Source organism: Mycteria americana, chromosome 2 (genome assembly GCF_035582795.1).
Source record: "Mycteria americana isolate JAX WOST 10 ecotype Jacksonville Zoo and Gardens chromosome 2, USCA_MyAme_1.0, whole genome shotgun sequence".
In the NCBI taxonomy this organism is placed as follows: Eukaryota; Metazoa; Chordata; class Aves; order Ciconiiformes; family Ciconiidae; genus Mycteria; species Mycteria americana.
In genome coordinates this window covers 5,061,876-5,078,851 of record NC_134366.1, presented here as the reverse complement: position 1 = coordinate 5,078,851, position 16,976 = coordinate 5,061,876, and the positions used below count along the sequence as shown (strand labels likewise).

The window sequence follows — 16,976 nt, the reverse complement described above, 5'->3', positions numbered from 1 at the left end:
TCTTTATTTGACTCTTGCAATTGGCAGTCAGAAGAATGGCTGTCAAACAAAGCGGGGTCATCTTTGGCAAATATGGATTTAACTAGCCCATATGCAAAAAGAGAGAGAGAGAGATTGTAGTTGCCAGACCACTCAGTAGTGAAAACCTTCAAGTATCTGGAGTTGCATAACACCTCTTATAACATAATACTTGGACCGGAAAAAAGAACCTAAAATAAAAGTAATAAACTGTTGTGGCTTTTGTTTTGTGCCAATGGATTTATGGCATCAGAGCCTTCGACATAACATCTGCGTGTGCTGCTATTTGCCCTTTTAGTATTTTTCCAGCACTCCATAGGAAGGAGCACTTTGCAATTACTGGAAGTGACAAATGGCTTCTGTATCATTTCTTTATTTTTGGAAAGGATGTAAAACTGGAAAGGTCCAGCCCATTGGCTAAAATGCATTCAGTCAATTGAGAATTTGCCTTGTTCTTGCAAACATAGAGAGACTCTAGATCTTCTCAAATGTAAAGCAAGAACAGAGAGCATACATCCTATTTTGCTGGTAGAGCTTCACAGCATTTCTTTTCACTGTGTCTACATACGAGCATCGGGGGGAGCACGGTAGGAAGCAGCATAAGAAATTACCTGCTCCTTAAAAACAATCAGTTGCTTGCAGGTAGCACGAAGAATTTTTGTCCCCCTATGTGTTACTGTCCCTAAGATTACTTTACCAGGAGGTAAAATCTCTCTGCAGTACATGTGCTCACCAATAGGCTGTTATCTGTATTCACCTTTTTTTATAATAAAATGAGATAAGAGAACTACCCCACTCCTCAGTGTAAGCTTTTGTCTTCTTCCAATTTAATACTTGATATTAGCTTTCAGGAAGATAATTTATTTTGCTAAAATCTGTCAGGTTACAGTGGTTTGGACTGTTAAAAATCTGAGGTTTCTGACAGGAAATGTAAGGCCATGAAAATTCCACATCCTTAAAAATAAATGGCCTAAAAGTTGAAGGCCAAAACCAGACAGAGTGGGTACTTTATGCATGACAAACAGAACGGAGGGTTGTATTCACCTCCACTGATGTGAATTGATTATTGAAGTCTGGGAACCCTTCTCGATGCTTTACGTAGTGTCTCTTAGCTGGTGTCTTGTAAGCATCTTTATTTAATGGAATTTTAGCTCCTTTGTTTTATTTTACTAATACTTGTTTATTTTGCTTGGCAACTGTTTTGAGTTGCTGAATTTAATGGTCAGTTCACATGAATGGTACTGTGCTCCTTAAAAATTCCAGTGTGCGGGTGTTGCACCGAAAAATCTTTGATAGAGTACAGTATGAATAAAGGAGCTACACTTTTGTTATAGTAGGTCTTTTATAGCTGGAGATAAATATTCATTCATTGCCTATGAGAGAGCATTCTGTTCAGGTGAGCGTAACTCATAATGCGGTTCAAACCACCTTGTAGCTCAACTCGTGATTATCATTGTATTTTTTTCATACAGAAACCTTCTCAGCAAAGATGTAGTTTTCTCCTGAATTGTCACTAAGTTAATAAAATTGAGTAAAAATTCAGGACAAATGCAGATTCTTGTGTGAGCTTATTAGAAATGACCCTTTCAATGACAAGTTTTTCATTTACCTTTTTTATATCTGTCAATGAGCCATCTGTTCATGAATTAATTTTTTATACTGCTAATGTGCCAATCAAATCAGATGCAGGTCTTAACTAAAAGGGAAGTTTGGAGAAGTTAAGTGTATGAGCTCTGATACCTTTGTCAACCAGACTTTTAAATCTTCTTGACAAGGTCTTTTTCCCACAAAAATGTATTGCCTGGTATTGATTATGATAATTTCCTTTGCATTTTTACAATTGCTTTTAACAATTCTGTTTTTATAATTTTGCCCCAAAGCAGTGGCACGCTGCATCGCATATAATGGCCTTGTTTACCCTTAGAGTCTAATTTTTTTCTTACCTACTCTCCAGATCTTACTTACTATACCAAGAATGTCATATATGTCTCTATATGGTGTAACAGCACAAGACTGGAGGATTGCATTGCAACTTCTAGGCATCCTTCTGACACTAAATTATTATGCAGAAAAGATACATGTCCAGTAGAAAAGCTGTTGTAAACAGGCAGTGAAAATAAGTTTTACCAACACAGTCATCTTAAAACCACTGATCATCAGTGTTTATGTTCTAAGCCCTTTTGTTTATTTGACCTCTTGTGTATGGTAGTATAAATAGGAAATAGGGGAATGTACATGCATTATTGTGCTGAGAAGTGCTTTCTCTGCGAGTTCAGCTATTCTGTGTAAATCCAGTTTTCTATACTGCATGAAGATCAGATAGGAATGTTCAAATATTTAGACAAAGTACTGTATAGTATGTTTATAATGAAACATATTTTCTTCCTGTCCCATTTTTCTGCCATGATGGATGACTTCCCCCATCCTAAGTATTCTAACTGTATGGTTTTACGTGTACAATAAATTTTCCTGGAACAGTAACCATCTGCTGAAATGGAAACTGCAATAAATGTCCTGACAGTGTTTTGAGAAACGCAAGTTCCCCTTAAGGAGGGAACCTACACCTGCAAAAACACCCCACTTAACCAGAAAACACCCTATATCAATCTTTGATGTCAGCACTTTCCTCAGCTTGATGAGAATTTCCTTGTGCCTTGAGAAGTCAAAGCACTTTGCATCCCGGGCTTGGTTCTTCCTGGAATGGGTGTAGAACCAAAATCTTTTAGAGTTTCCAGCAAACAATAATGTTACAAAAACTGGTGCCAGGTGAGCTATATATGAGTTGTACCATAGTTGACTTTATTTTCATTTATAGATCTTTTCAGATGAAACACTACCAAGGAGAAGTGTTTGGGACAACAATGAATCAAGGGTGCCAGTTTGATGTAGAGAGTGATCTAAATGCCTAAACATAGGCATATAGTGCTCTTTGAGACTAAGGTATCTGAGACATCTAACGAAGCTACGAGATATGATACTGTACCTATGGAAGACCCAAGCCCTTCTGAAGCAGCAGCTGAGGATGCTGTAACCTGTAGTGCTGCATTCTTAAGTGTTAAGAGCTCTGTTTTTGCAAAACTAGATTGAAATGGGTTGACCTAGGAAGAAACACATTATTCTCCAGGAAAGAGAGAGGATAGTGTGCAATCTCAGAGAAAACAAAAATGCAGATTGTGATTAAGTGTAGTTAAGTGCCATGAGTACTTGGCTGAAAAACATTTTATTGGCGAATTTAATGGCATTGAGACCCTTTCCCGGACCAGGAGAGAAGAAAATACTAGCAAGTAGCTAGCCGAAAGAAATCTCAGCTGAAATTCAGTATTAGCAAGGAGCAGGGGAAGATCTGATTGTATTTTAAAATATACCACAGTCAACTATATTAAACTCTATATCACATTAAAAGTACTGTTATATTCAGTGAGAGCTCAATACTACTTACACCACTATACAAATTTGCTCTCAGTACTCTTATTTATATTGACCTGCTGGGCATCCTAGTTATTTTTACCTCAAGTCCCTAGTAACATGGGTGATTCATTTCCATTCTATCTTTTCTGAATTGTGGCTGTCCACATTTCATTGCATAAATCCTTTAACTTGTTGATAGAGAAAAAAAGAAGTGTTTCTTTTCTTATAATATTGAAGACTATCATTGAGAAAGGTGCCAAAATGCTTTTAAACTGGAAAAGTCCTGAGTGTGATATGTCTGTGTTCTGTTTTTATTCATCTTTCACACACTGAAAAAGGAAATTAAGTTAATGGAAAGTATGTGATATGACAGCAGTTGTTGCTATAATAATATCGTGCATACAAAGAATGTTGCTGAGGAAATTATTCCATACTATTTTTGAAAGGACTGTCAGTGCAATACCTTTTTTCCAAAGCAAAGGCCAATGATGCAGTATTGCTCTTCTGAAAAAAAAAAAAAAAGACCATCTTTTTAGAGTAGTTATTTGAAACTTTTCCTTGGTTCTGAATTCATTTTGGTATGAATTCAACAGGAAGAATAAACCTATCTCATCTCTGAAAATCTAACATTCTATTTAAGTTCTGACTTCACAGCCAGGTTTAAATGCTTAGTCCTTTTAGTAGTTGTTTATATGAATTTTTAACCTGTTATTTATGTAATATACAATTAAATCACAAGGGCAGTTAACAACTGCTACCTATTAGTGGATTAGAAAATTACCCTGATAAAGGAAGCCAGTCTAACATCTATTTCCACTTACATTATTTGGATATCTCAAGTAGTTTAATGACTAACTTGAATCTCATCCTGATCCCTGTCAGGGATGTAAATTTTATTTTATGTCCTGATCCTTCAAACTCAGAGGCAGTCACATATATGTGAATATCCTCACTTAAAATTCAGGGCAGTATAAAATCTGCCCCTGTATATGAGCTTGCAGGACCTGACATATGCTGAAATCACACAAACAAAATGAAACTGATGTCGAAACAGGACTGGAATCCTGAATCCATTGCAGTGTATTGCTCTGCGTTGCCTGCTTTTCCTGATGAACTCCTGAAGTTCAGCTTTCTTCCACTGAAAAAGTTTTTGCTCTAACACCATTTATTTCTTTACACAAAAATGTTAGTGAGACTGAGCTCCTTTGTGTAGACCATTTTAAAAGCTAAAGGTGAAAGCCATTGAATATGTTTTTATCTATCTGCATCTTTTATTATCTCTCTCTCTCTCTACCCCCCCACACCCACATCCACCCCCCCTGTGTGTATATATATATACGTATACATATATATATGTATATATACAATGAGACATTAAAAATTATATCTTTGTGTGGGCATACTCCATATTTCTTCTTGTTTATTCAAACAATTTTTCTCATTAAAAGTGAACATTTGGTCATTCATTTTTTGTTTCATTTTAATGTAGGAAGTCTCCAACATCCACTTGCTGTAAAGAAGACCAGATGAAAGATGTCCTAGAATTAGGTAAGTTATGTCAAGCTTCAGTTTGGCTTTTGCCATCATATTCTTCAGAGTTGCTGTAACCAAATACATATGAGTGACTTCTTCTGTAACTCTTAGTTTATTCAGAGTAATTGCATTTGCTATTAACTTCTTGCATAAGACTGTGTAAAGAAGTCATTAAGAAGTAATCAAACAAAGGCTGGCTCATGTATTTTTTATCTGTCCTTTCTGGCTAAAACTATATTTTCTTTTTTATAAAGGTGGATGACAAGAAAGTGTTAATTGTCATATTGATGACCCCCTGGCACTGAGCCTGCTGGGGGAAGCAATTTTTTTCATCCAAAACATTATATGATTTTTTTTTTCTTTCAGTTGATGTTGAGGATGAAGAAACAACTGGAGAAGTTAGTAAGAACCCAGATCTTTCAACACTGTATATGCTTCGAGTAGTATCAAAGGCAATTGATATTTCTCTTGCAAAAGTAAGACTAACTATGATGGTAAATACAAATAGATGTGTGAGAATATTATTTCAGTTAAGGTAGCCAAAGCTGCAATGGATTGCTCTGTGTTGCATGTTTGTGTGTGATTTAACATGTGCTGTATTCATTCCTGAATATATTCCTTATTTGGTATTCAGGTGAAAAAGTAAGGTAGAGATGCCTGTCCAAAATTCAGAAAAATACCAGAAGAGCATGCCAAAATGCATCAGCCGACTTGAAGCACAGATAATAGCTTTAATTAATGAAGCTTGTATTATTTTATTAATGCCTCTAGTCAGTTATTCATGTGCTTATTCTCCAGTCCTTTAAATTGACAGTGGTTCAGAACAAGTTTATTATTCCCCTATCACTGTTTCTCCCTTGCTTATCTTCCTCATTTTAAGCAGAGATGGAACCATTAAATACTTTTAACATTTTCCTTCCCATTCAGAGGGAAAAAAAAAACAGAGAAAAGGTAATGAGCATGTCTTCCAATTTAATTTCTATATCAAAGAGGTCTGAGTAACTATACAAACACTGAGCAGTCTGTTCTTATTTACACAGCTTTACTTTAGCATGAACGCAATTTCTTTAGTTTAGCTTTTCCTGAATAGTAGTGGTCTGCAGTTGTTCACAGCCAAGATCTGAATTTGGCATATGCTGATATGCCATCTGACTTACAGCAGTGAAACATTTGAGTAACATTTATCTCATACCAGCAACTTTGAGAGGCAAAACAGGCTGCCTTTTCTCCATATTGTGTCCAGCAGGGTCCTTTTCTCCCTAATGTAACCATTAGTAGGCGTTGGTCTTCTAGCTGTTAAATTTAAGGCAATATTCTGTAATGCTTTCATGGCAAACTGTACCCCAGACGATCTGCATAAACAGTTTCCTATGCTGAGCAGCACACAGCATTATGAGTTGAAGGAATATTGCCGGAAAAGGAAAAAATTGCTCCTTTTCATTTGAGTGTTGCTATTTACAGTATGTATAAAACAGAAAAGGGTGGTTATAGTGAGTTAGTCATTACCCTTCCACACTCCTCCTTTGTTTTCTACAAACTACTGCAAGAAAATATACCTGTGTTTTGGATTTGTTTTTAAAATGACAACTTTTTTCTTTTTTTTTTTAATAGGAATTAAAAAATCTTTTGTTTGGCTCTAGTCTTTGTTGCTTCAGTGAAGAATGGAAAATACAGAGTTTTACATTTAATAACATACCACAGTTAAAATACGGCATTGTGCAAAAAAAGGTACTGTAAATTACTTCCTTAAAGTGATCTTTGCTTTTTACACTGAGTTTACAAAGGCTGTGTGTTTCGGCAGTAAAAAAAAAGCCTTCTAAAGACACTTCTCTTTCTTTAACTTCTCTGGTTACCACTGGGTGATGTCACCTTGTCAGGTCTTGTTAGGAGACTTGAGATGGATGGAATATTTCTGAGGGAAACTTAAAGTAGCTACAGAAAGTGTGCATATGTGTGTGTGTGACGGGGAGTTATTTGTAGGGAGGAAGGCAATCCACTTCAGGTGAAAGCTAGTGGTGGTAAAAGACTATAAGGGCATGAATCAAGGGTGGTGTTTAAGAGAAAAAGGATATGTGGGGGCAACGTTTAACAAGTTTAAGATGGAGCTTGATCTGTCACAAAATGGGAGGATGTAGCAAGAATTGCCTGCAGTACCTGGGAAATCACAAGGAGATTTCTGCCTCTTAAAGATATGGGGGTCACATGATGAGGCTTATTCCTAAAATAAAAGGGCACAAATGCTCCTGTAGTGTCACTGGGTCTAGGACACTGGGACTGCTGGTGGGACCACCTCTTTTGCAGCCATGTTTCTGTAATTCTGGACTGCAGCCACAAGATGCCAGCTCCTCCCTAAAACAAGGTTTTCATCATTTCTAGGCATCATCTACCAAATGGCCCTTTCTAAAATCCCCAGCAGGTCCCTGTGGTGAAACCACAGCTCGTAAAACCACCATGCCATGACTAGGGTCAGCCTGGAAAGCATGTACCCAATCCATAGAAATTTTTGGTGCTAACAAAGATCTCTCTGGCTAGGGCATTCAGTGGGAGACTCACTCATCTGGTGTCTATCTCGTCAACCTTGCCTGGGCACCTGACTCTTACATACTGAGACTGCAGTGCTTCAGACTGTCCTTCTGCTCTGTATGCTGGATGCAGTTGGTCAGCCTGGTTTCTCAGCTGGCTGATGTGTAGACTCAGACCAGGGACCACACGCAGGGCACAGGATATGTAGCTGCTTCCAAAATCAAACAGATCCATTGTAAAAAAGCATCCTCCTCAGCTGCGGCTTAATGCTTTTGTCTCTGCCCTGTGACTCTACATATGTTTCTGGGATACCCATGCACCAGGTCTCTTCTCATAAGAGCAAGGGTCTGAGGACTTCAGTAAAGACTAGGAAAAGAGTAGACTCCTCTTTACAAAACACTCATCAAGCTTCTGCACTGATGCAGAAAATCTTTAGCTGGCCTGAGAGAAGTAAATCGTTATGTACTATACAGAAATAAGAGGAAGAGAGGCTTCGGGGCAAGGACAATGGGTAATAAACATGTCATTAAGATATTTAATTAACTAACCTTGTCTAGTTAAATATTTCATTAGGCTGATGATCTCAGAAGAAAGCTGCTTATGTTTAAATAAAACCTAGCAGAAAAAAGATATTAAATGTTAATTTAAAATCTAAAAGGAACCGTGGCAGTCATGTTCACTGATCCACAGTAAATGTTACTTTGGTGTTTCCAGACCCTGCTGCTAGAGAAAGGATGTCTCATCACTTCTAGCAACTCACTGGCCATTAAATTCCCTACCATAAATTCCACAACAGGAATGGTAAACCAGAGTGTTTCGCTTAGATGTGTTTGTTTCGGATAGTTAATATATTCCTCCTCAGTTCCAAAATTCATTTCAGCTGAACAATTGTTTGATTCTTTCCTATGTTAACTTTCTGTGGTGCTATAAGAAGATATTTAGAATGGTTCCTATAATTTTTTTGACTGGGAGGCTTTCCCTGGTGGACTGAAATTAACCTTGCTTTTTTCCTTAATATATTTCAGACAATTCACTCATTAGTTATGTAAGTAATAATAGAGAGTTAGTGTGTGTGTAACATAAATGAGAAAATGGAAGGTACCAATATCTAAGCTATTTTCTGGTTACAGGACCTTTATTTTCTAGGTTGCATACTGTGCATACTGCATGTACCTGCAGGTCCCATTCCCTTAGGTCTGATGCTGTACTTAGGACAACCTGAGAATTAAACAGACCACGTTGATCACATTGCTATTTGAAAAGAGCAGTGCTGGCTGCACTTTTCATTCTCTTCCAGGGTTTTGAGAGGAATTTGACAGATCCTAAACTGATTCATCACAGCCTGGTCATGATCTATGTAGCACATGGCAGCAGTGCGATCTTGGGTTAATCTCATACTATGGAGAGTAATAACAGTGTAGACTTCGGCATGGGTTAAAATCAGAACACAGACTCTCCAGAAAACCTGCTGGGTGGTCCATACTTTCTTACCCTCATTGTTTTTCTTACTTTACCTGGGTAGCCAAAGCTGGCACTGATATGTCAGCCTATATAGGATATTGGTTTAGGGAGGATCTGTGTTAAAGTAATGGAATTCCTAATGTTAAGAATGAACCCATCTCTGAGAATGGCAACATGTGCTGACAGATGCATGGGACAGCATCTGTGGGATTTAATATGCTGAATCCTCTGTTAAGTTGCAGTAATTCCCAGTACTGCCAATGTGATGTGTGGTACTGTGGTATCTGTGATGTTAGTCTTGTGTCCTGCATAGCCTGCTCTGTTCATGCATAGATGTTCCTGGCAAATGATGGCTTTTCTCTGTCTCCTCAGCAAATTACTTGAGTAAATAATATGATATGAGGCACCTGGAAGAGAATTGAGTGACAAGGGAAGGAGAGTTATGCTGGATGAAGTTTTCTAGAGCATACCATTTGCTTCTCAGGACAACTTGTGCAGCTGTCTCTGCCATATAGTTAACCCATAGGAACAGGTCTTGGTCATGCAATGGGGTCCGGTGGGCTAGGTGGCAGGGAATAAGGAAAGAGAAAGAAATGCATTGCTACCCCATCCCTCAGCCTTTCAAAACAGCTATAAATCTATTTTCCATAAAGTTTAAAGTTAATATGGTATTTGTTGGTATTGTGATTTTTTTCCAATATTAAGCATTTGAAAGGTTCACACTTCCTTCAGTTTCTTTCTCTTCTCCAGTGAGATAGCTGCCTAGTGCAGAGGGCTATACATAAAACTGAAATCTTTGTATAGTGATGTAAGTGGGAACTTGATGGGAGGCATAGTGCTCAGAGGACATAAAAGAGCAAGGCTTATTTTCACCCTTTGGAAAATAGTCAGATTTGATTTCTCTCTGGAAGTTGAGGTAGACTGTGGCTCAATAGGGATCAGGAGGTCTTTCATTTGTTTTCATAATCACAGAACAGATTTTAAAAATACTTTCCTTTGACATTATAGATGTCTAGGCATTTTCAGGAAAAATAGGTGGGAATCACAATACCAGTTAGTAACATTGATTTTTATTGGCTTGCAAAAAAATAAATAGAGCAACAGAGAGCACTACAAAGTCATGGATGGAAAGAGAGAGATGAAAGAATGGCTTAAGCCTGAATGGAAGCACATGGCTTACAAAAGTTTTCACCAGCATCAAACAGTGCAAATCGTTTTGCTCATGGACTGTCCCATTACTTCCCCCAGGGTGGCCCATGTGGAGTACTGGCTGCAGTTCAAGCTTGTGTCCTACAACAGCTTATCTTTGCAGACAGTAACAGGAATAAAGACACTCGGTAAGTCAGCAATTGACATCAGAAATATTTTCCATACAGAAGTAAAACAATTTTTTCTCTGCTGCAGCCACTCAGGAGCCTTTTGAGTTTGACCTTATTGAACTTATCTTTGTCTTTGAGAGAGGAAGAAAGTAGCATATGATTTACTTGTATTTACTTCCCTTTCAACTGTAGGAATTTAGAGGTTTGTGTTTTATTTGTATAATTACTTGCTTGTGATTGACCCAAGAACCTCTAAAAAAATCCAACAGCTTGAATGGTGGCTGGAAAGCTGCCTGGCAGAAAAGGACCTGGGGGTGTTGGTCGACAGCCGGCTGAATATGAGCCGGCAGTGTGCCCAGGTGGCCAAGAAGGCCGATAGCATCCTCGCTTGTATCAGAAATAGCGTGGCCAGCAGGACTAGGGAAGTGATTGTCCCCTTGTACTCGACACTGGTGAGGCTGCACCTCGAATACTGTGTTCAGTTTTGGGCCCCTCACTACAAGAAAGACATTGAGGTGCTGGAGCGTGTCCAGAGAAGGGCAATGAACCTGGTGAAGGGTCTAGAGCACAAATCTTATGGGAGTGGCTGAGGGAACTGGGGTTGTTTAGCCTGGAGAAAAGGAGGCTGAGGGGAGACCTCATAGCTCTCTACAACTGCCTGAAAGGAGGTTGTAGCGAGGTGGGGGTTGGTCTCTTCTCCCAGGTAACAAGTGATAGGACAAGAGGAAATGGCCTCAAGTTGCACCAGGGGAGGTTTAGATTGGATATGTAGGAAAAATTTCTTCAGCAAAAGGCTTGTCAAACATTGGAACAGGCTGCCCAGGGAAGTGGTTGAGTCACCATCCCTGGAGGTATTTCAAAGACATGTAGATGTGGGCCATGGTTTAGTGGTGGACTTGGCAGTGCTAGGTTAATGGTTGGACTTGATTATCTTAAAGGTCTTTTTCCAACCTAAACGATTCTATGATTCTATGAATTTAGGCCAATGAAAATTATTTAACCTTGAGATCCCATGGAGATCTGATTTCAAAGAAAATGTAATCAAGGTTTGAAAGAGCATGACATTCATGCAGTTTTTGAGACTTAAGAATCTCAGAGAGGGTGAAAAATTGAAGTTGTAGCTATAATTTTTTTCTTGCAACTGTGTTTGATCTTTCACAGTTAAACTCCTTAACAGAATGTGAATTTAAATTCTGTGTCTGTATTTTCTACTTACTTTGAAGGAATATTGTTAAGGATTGCTAGTGTCAAGGAAAATTGCTTGGACTAGTATAATATTAATGTACTTGTCACTTTGCTGAAGGAACAGAGCTTATTCAATGAGATGCTGGAAAATAATGTCTAAAAGAATTACTTTATTAACAGACTTCTATTTGCCTTTTGTTTTCAATAAGAAATTAAGTCCATTATAAAAGAAAAATTTCACAAAGCTTTCCTGTACTTTATAGGCACAGTTTGTTGAATAGGGATAACAGTATTTTACTGGTTTACACTGCTACCACCTTGCGTTATTTGTGGGTGATACACTGACGCCAATTTAGTCAGAAGAAAAGCTTTCATGCTGTGATTTTTCTTGAACTTCATTAGCTTACAATGTAAAAAAGTTCATCGTATAAAAATTTGGCCTTAAATATACACTTTTCTGCTTGGAAATGTTTAGGAAAGTGACAGGGTCTCTGTTGATTTTCCTTAGTTTTGTCTGACTGGCACTTAATGTAAATTCATTGTTTGGGCTGTTTTCATCAATAATGGAAAGAAACAGGCACCTGTAGAACATCATTATTTGTCTTCAGCACCCAGGATGGGAGGTGACAGTTAATCCAAGGATTACCAGGCCCTAGGGGTTCCATACAGGTGCCCAGCAGTACTAGTGGGTAGGCAGTCCTGATACAAGACACCTAGTAACCCATTAGAAATGTTGAAAACCAGGCTTAGAGTCTAAATACAATACTGCAAGTTTTACCGTTACTATTACTATTGCTGTTGCTAGTTATTATTGCCCCTGATTGCTTGTGGACCCCAAGACAAGGGCCAAATAAACAAGATGCTATGAATTCATCACTTGAAAATTGCCTGTTCCTTGAAGTCACTTAAAGGCACTTAGCATGGACTGATATGGTCAGTGGTATAATACATGTGCAGAGTGTAATGTCAAGTTAATTCTACAACATAATGCAGTTTAGCTTTTTTCTTCTTCAGTTCTTTCAGTCTGTAATTCATATCAAGAGCCTGCTGTTGAGAGCACACTTTTTCAAAGTGCAAAAATTAGCTAGCAAAACTTTATTATTCTAATTCAGATTATAATGAGAGTAGGGGAATGATGCTCTTGTCCACATAAAAGAAAAAACTTAGAAACTTCCATGCAAGAAAATCAGTACATATTTAGATTTTATGACCAGGAATCTCCACAGAATTCACCGAAGAATTATTTCTGGTTGTGAAAACCAAGAATTTGTTTCAGCTTGGAGGATAGCCTTTGATCATCTGCTCCTTGGTCCCTTTGAGTCTCAGGTCATCCTTAGTGAAAATAGAGATGTTAACTTTTTCCTCTTTCAACATGGTTCAGTAAATGTCATAAAATTATGTGGCACCCAAATAAGTGGATTGAGGCCAGATTGTTTAAACCATAAGTGTCCCAACTCATGCCAGCTACCACCTATCCTGTTTACTTGGCAATATTTGCCTCTCCTATTTTTCCTCTCCTATTATCCACATGATTTTTAAAGATTTTGTTTTTACATATTTTGTATATGAAAAGTACTGCTGAAGTATGCAGAAAGTCTCCAAGGAATTTCAGGTTAGCAGGTGAGCTCTTTGTCTTTATGCACAGAAATGGTAAAAGCCTCCAGGCTCCTAAAAATGAATAGCAAGATGGACTGTTTTATTCATGAGATAAACATATTTTTCTTACGATGGGTTTGCCATGGGCAGAAACTCTTAGGCAGAAAGAAAGGGAAGTCTCAGAGCTTGAAATGAGAGGATTAATATTCCTTCTAACCTGATTTTTCAAATTATTAGCCACTTCACAGTAAGTGTTTGACTTCAGGCTTATTCAACCTTCAAGAAATAATTATCATGTCTCCTCCTTACTCTGCTACCTCTCTCAGACACATAGATTAGTTGCTATGCGTCCCATAAATTTCTGAGAGTCTGTATTAGAACACAGGCAGAGATAAGAGAAAGTTGTGATTATATGCTTTTTACTTGAAAACTCTCACCAATTATTTCCCATATCTTACATCCTTCAGAGAGTGAAACATTCTCTAAATGAACATTATATTCAAGGCAGACATTGAACTTGAAAGTCTGTTTAATTTTTGATGATTGGTGTTTCTTGTTTAGTCTTCAGAATTATTAGATCTTTTACTCAAATGCTGGGAACAGGTTTTGACATCATCTCGCATGCTGGTAACACTCTAAGACTGATACTGTCTGAATTTCTAAGACTGCCGTTCTTGAAGCCACTAGAGAAAATTCCAGTTCTGTGCTTCCCAGGGGCATGGATCTGTTGTCCATTTCTTCAGGCTCATGGATGCTGGGTTTTATCCTTAATTCTACCAGTTCTCCATTATGTGACTTTTGGCCTCCTGGTCCTTTATTTCTCCATTCACGTCTTGGAAGTTAGAATAACAGGAGGTATTAGAAGACTTCACAAAACACAGTTTGTCAGAGATGTGTTGACAGCGTTGCTTACATGTTTGGGACCACTAGACTACTGTAAATATTCCATAGTTTTGCACATCATTGTGTAAGTTCCAAGCCAAGCATCTAAGTGAAAATATTTCAGAAACAGTAGGGCTCCACAGACCAATATTTAGTCAGTTAACATAATGTTTTAGGTCACCACTTTGGGGCATACCTTATTAAAAAAATGCAAGTATAGTGTTTATTGCAGATGGTACTTTAGATAAAGTTTAGTAGTAGCTAAGAACATTATGGTGTAGATTTGTTGACAAGAGTTAAGAAATAAAAACTTAAGAAAGAAATTTAAGTATGAAGGCCTTTATAAACTAAAAATCATATTTAATATATAAAACAATCCTGTTACAGAATATAAAAACAGTTTTATTACAGATTTAAAGATGAATTAGCTTCTCTTGTTCATTGTTTGCCTATACAGTATTGTACCCTAAAGTACATTTACCTGGTTTTTTGTCCAACCAATTATAAATATGTATTCTGAAAGAGCATCGACTATTTATTTTAGAAGATTAGTTTTCAGGGTATGATTATAGATCGGTGTATAATCAGTTCCTATTGTTGATCATACCTTATTTACTCTCCTGATTTTGGTCTATTACTCTTAATGATAATAATAGTTTTGTTTTAATTGTTCTGTATAAATCAGACACCATCTTTAGTATTAATCTCCTAGAAGCAGAAATTGTGCATTTCATCTCTTCGATATAACTGTATTACAAGGGTATTGTCATAGAACATATAGACTTAGGCTAGCAAGCTTACAATTGCTTAGCTTAAGTACCCATAACAGCAGTCTAACCATCGTTATGAGCAACATAAGCTCATCCAGATGCCCCAAATGCAACACACTGCTGTTAACACTTGACCTAGGTGAATTAACTTCCCTCAAATTTCTGTTTTCCTTCTGACTTCAGAAGAGACCTACCTGCTGTGCCAAGTTTGTTTTACTAGCAATCTAAAGAGGAAGTTCTTCTAGATACAGCTCTATTCACTGGATCTGATTATCTTCAGTAAGATCCAAGGTACCTTCTTAAATGCCTAAAATGGGATTTAAGGTGGTTCACCTCAAAGTATGGTTCCAGAAAGCCCATATTCCAGTGGTGACTTCAGTTGCATCTCCCTCTTTAGAGCTCTTTAGGTGCTGAACAGCAGCACTACATCCTCCTATCACCTCTTCAGTCCAGTGCTGAGAAGTCTTCATACTCCATGCACAGTGGGTGTTCTCATGGCATTTCATTCAGATGCTTAATCCTCAGAGAAAGGTCAGATTCAACTGTACCTTTATACCTGGTATGTCTTCTCAGTAACAATACTAGCTCCCTGTTCAACTCACCAGATTTTTTTTTGAGTTGGCCATCCAAGTTGTCTCTTTCTTGACTATAGAAGAGAGAGATACCTACATGATAATTTTCTGAGGCAACTTGCCGGAGCCTCATTATTAGGCATTACGACACCTAAATAGTCTCTAAAAAATGCTTTTGTTCTTTTAGCTACAAACCTGCTATGAATCTGTGTATATTGTAATTGGGACACTTTGCCCTCTAATGAGTAAGCTTCCCAATACACATTTTGGTACTTGTCTGTTTCTTGCATTTCCCGGACTGCAGTTGTCTTCAGCCTTCAGAAGTTCACAGGACCAAATGCCTCACCATGGCTATTGCAGACATATTGTGGCGTGCAGGAGGCAATGAAAAAGCAATTGTGGCACTGTAAGTAGGAGAAGCAGTTTTAGTTATTGTACAATGCTCCTATACGTGTGTCTATTATATATGTACATAGTTTACAAAATGAAAGTTTTGTAAGATGTATTTATGCAGCCTAAAATGGCTTAGGGAGCAATGCAAAATGCCATTTCTGCTGTCCCAGTAGCTGGGACAGAATAGTCAAATTCTTTGAAATGCTGTGAAAGATCTTGTGGATTTCATTGGGGCTAGAATTCCTCCAAAATCTTTACCAAGAGTTATTTTTCCAGATGCAGCATTTTACTCCAACAACTTTGTGTTGCAGGATGTTCTATTATGGCTGGGATTAATTTCCTTTTGCTGTAGCTGCCTACTAGTTACTTAGTTTATGCTATGCAATTAGGCTGCTTGTACACAAGCCATCTAACTTTTAGATTGCTAGCTTTGGTTGTACTGGATCCTACACGATATTTTTAAGTGAGTCAGGTTTTGTGAGAATAGGTAATTTCTTTTATTAGATCAGCTAAGATAGCTGAAAAATAACAGAGAAGCTTTTGGGCACAGAAGTCCTTCTTCAAACCTGAAATAGAAGCAGCAAATTCAAAGACATTTCAAATGATATTTTGCATATTTTACATCTATAAAATGCTTCCTCTGTGATGATATTGTACATATGTTCTTCTGCTTATTTTAATGTCTGCTCTAATATTCTTTACCAATAAAAACTGTCATTAACATCTTAAACCTATATTTATCCTCTTTCCTTATAGAGAAAGTTGTAATTCATGTTAAATAGACTGAGAGATCACAGCACAGCTAAAGCATATGCTTCATTGATAAAAGTTTGTTTAATATGTAATAGGAACTTACTGTGCAAGAGGTCCTTTTTTAAAAAAGTGGTTAAAACTGATAATACAAAATCTTGGTCTCATCATGCAGTTCATATAACAATTGCTGATTTCTCTTTAATGCCATTTTGTTCCTTTTAACATGAGCTTTGGTTTTGTCTGAATATCCTCTTTAGGCCATCAGGAAGACAGCAGTTCACTCCCATAGGAAAATACAAGGCAGATGGAATCTTAGAAACTGTAAGGCTCTGTGTAACTCCGAGTAACATTCTCCATATATCCTCTTTCTAGCTTTTCTTATTTTAGTACAATGAATCTGATTTCCATTGCTCTCTTAGTGTTTTAAAATCTTTTATGTCAAGTTACTTCGTTGTGATCCAAAAAACCAATAGGAAATAACAAAATCCTGTAGTCTGTCTGGCTCTGAGTTGTCCCAGTGTCTGTGAGCAACTGGGCTCTCTGAAGTCCTTTTTGTTCTGTCT

The 16,976-nt window shown here is 37.6% G+C and overlaps 1 protein-coding gene across 4 annotated transcripts in view; it reads left to right on the top strand.

The window, feature by feature from the left end:
• MINDY4 (MINDY lysine 48 deubiquitinase 4) overlaps positions 1 to 16,976 on the top strand; it is an 84,443-nt gene that overhangs the window by 22,651 nt on the left and 44,816 nt on the right. For all 4 annotated transcript variants that reach the window (XM_075492261.1, XM_075492262.1, XM_075492260.1 and 1 more), the window contains exons 6-11: positions 4,916 to 4,974; positions 5,326 to 5,435; positions 6,571 to 6,687; positions 10,192 to 10,280; positions 15,572 to 15,673; positions 16,671 to 16,734. In XM_075492261.1, the coding sequence (XP_075348376.1) occupies positions 4,916 to 4,974; positions 5,326 to 5,435; positions 6,571 to 6,687; positions 10,192 to 10,280; positions 15,572 to 15,673; positions 16,671 to 16,734 (541 nt within the window). The remainder of the gene's footprint in view (positions 1 to 4,915; positions 4,975 to 5,325; positions 5,436 to 6,570; positions 6,688 to 10,191; positions 10,281 to 15,571; positions 15,674 to 16,670; positions 16,735 to 16,976) is intronic.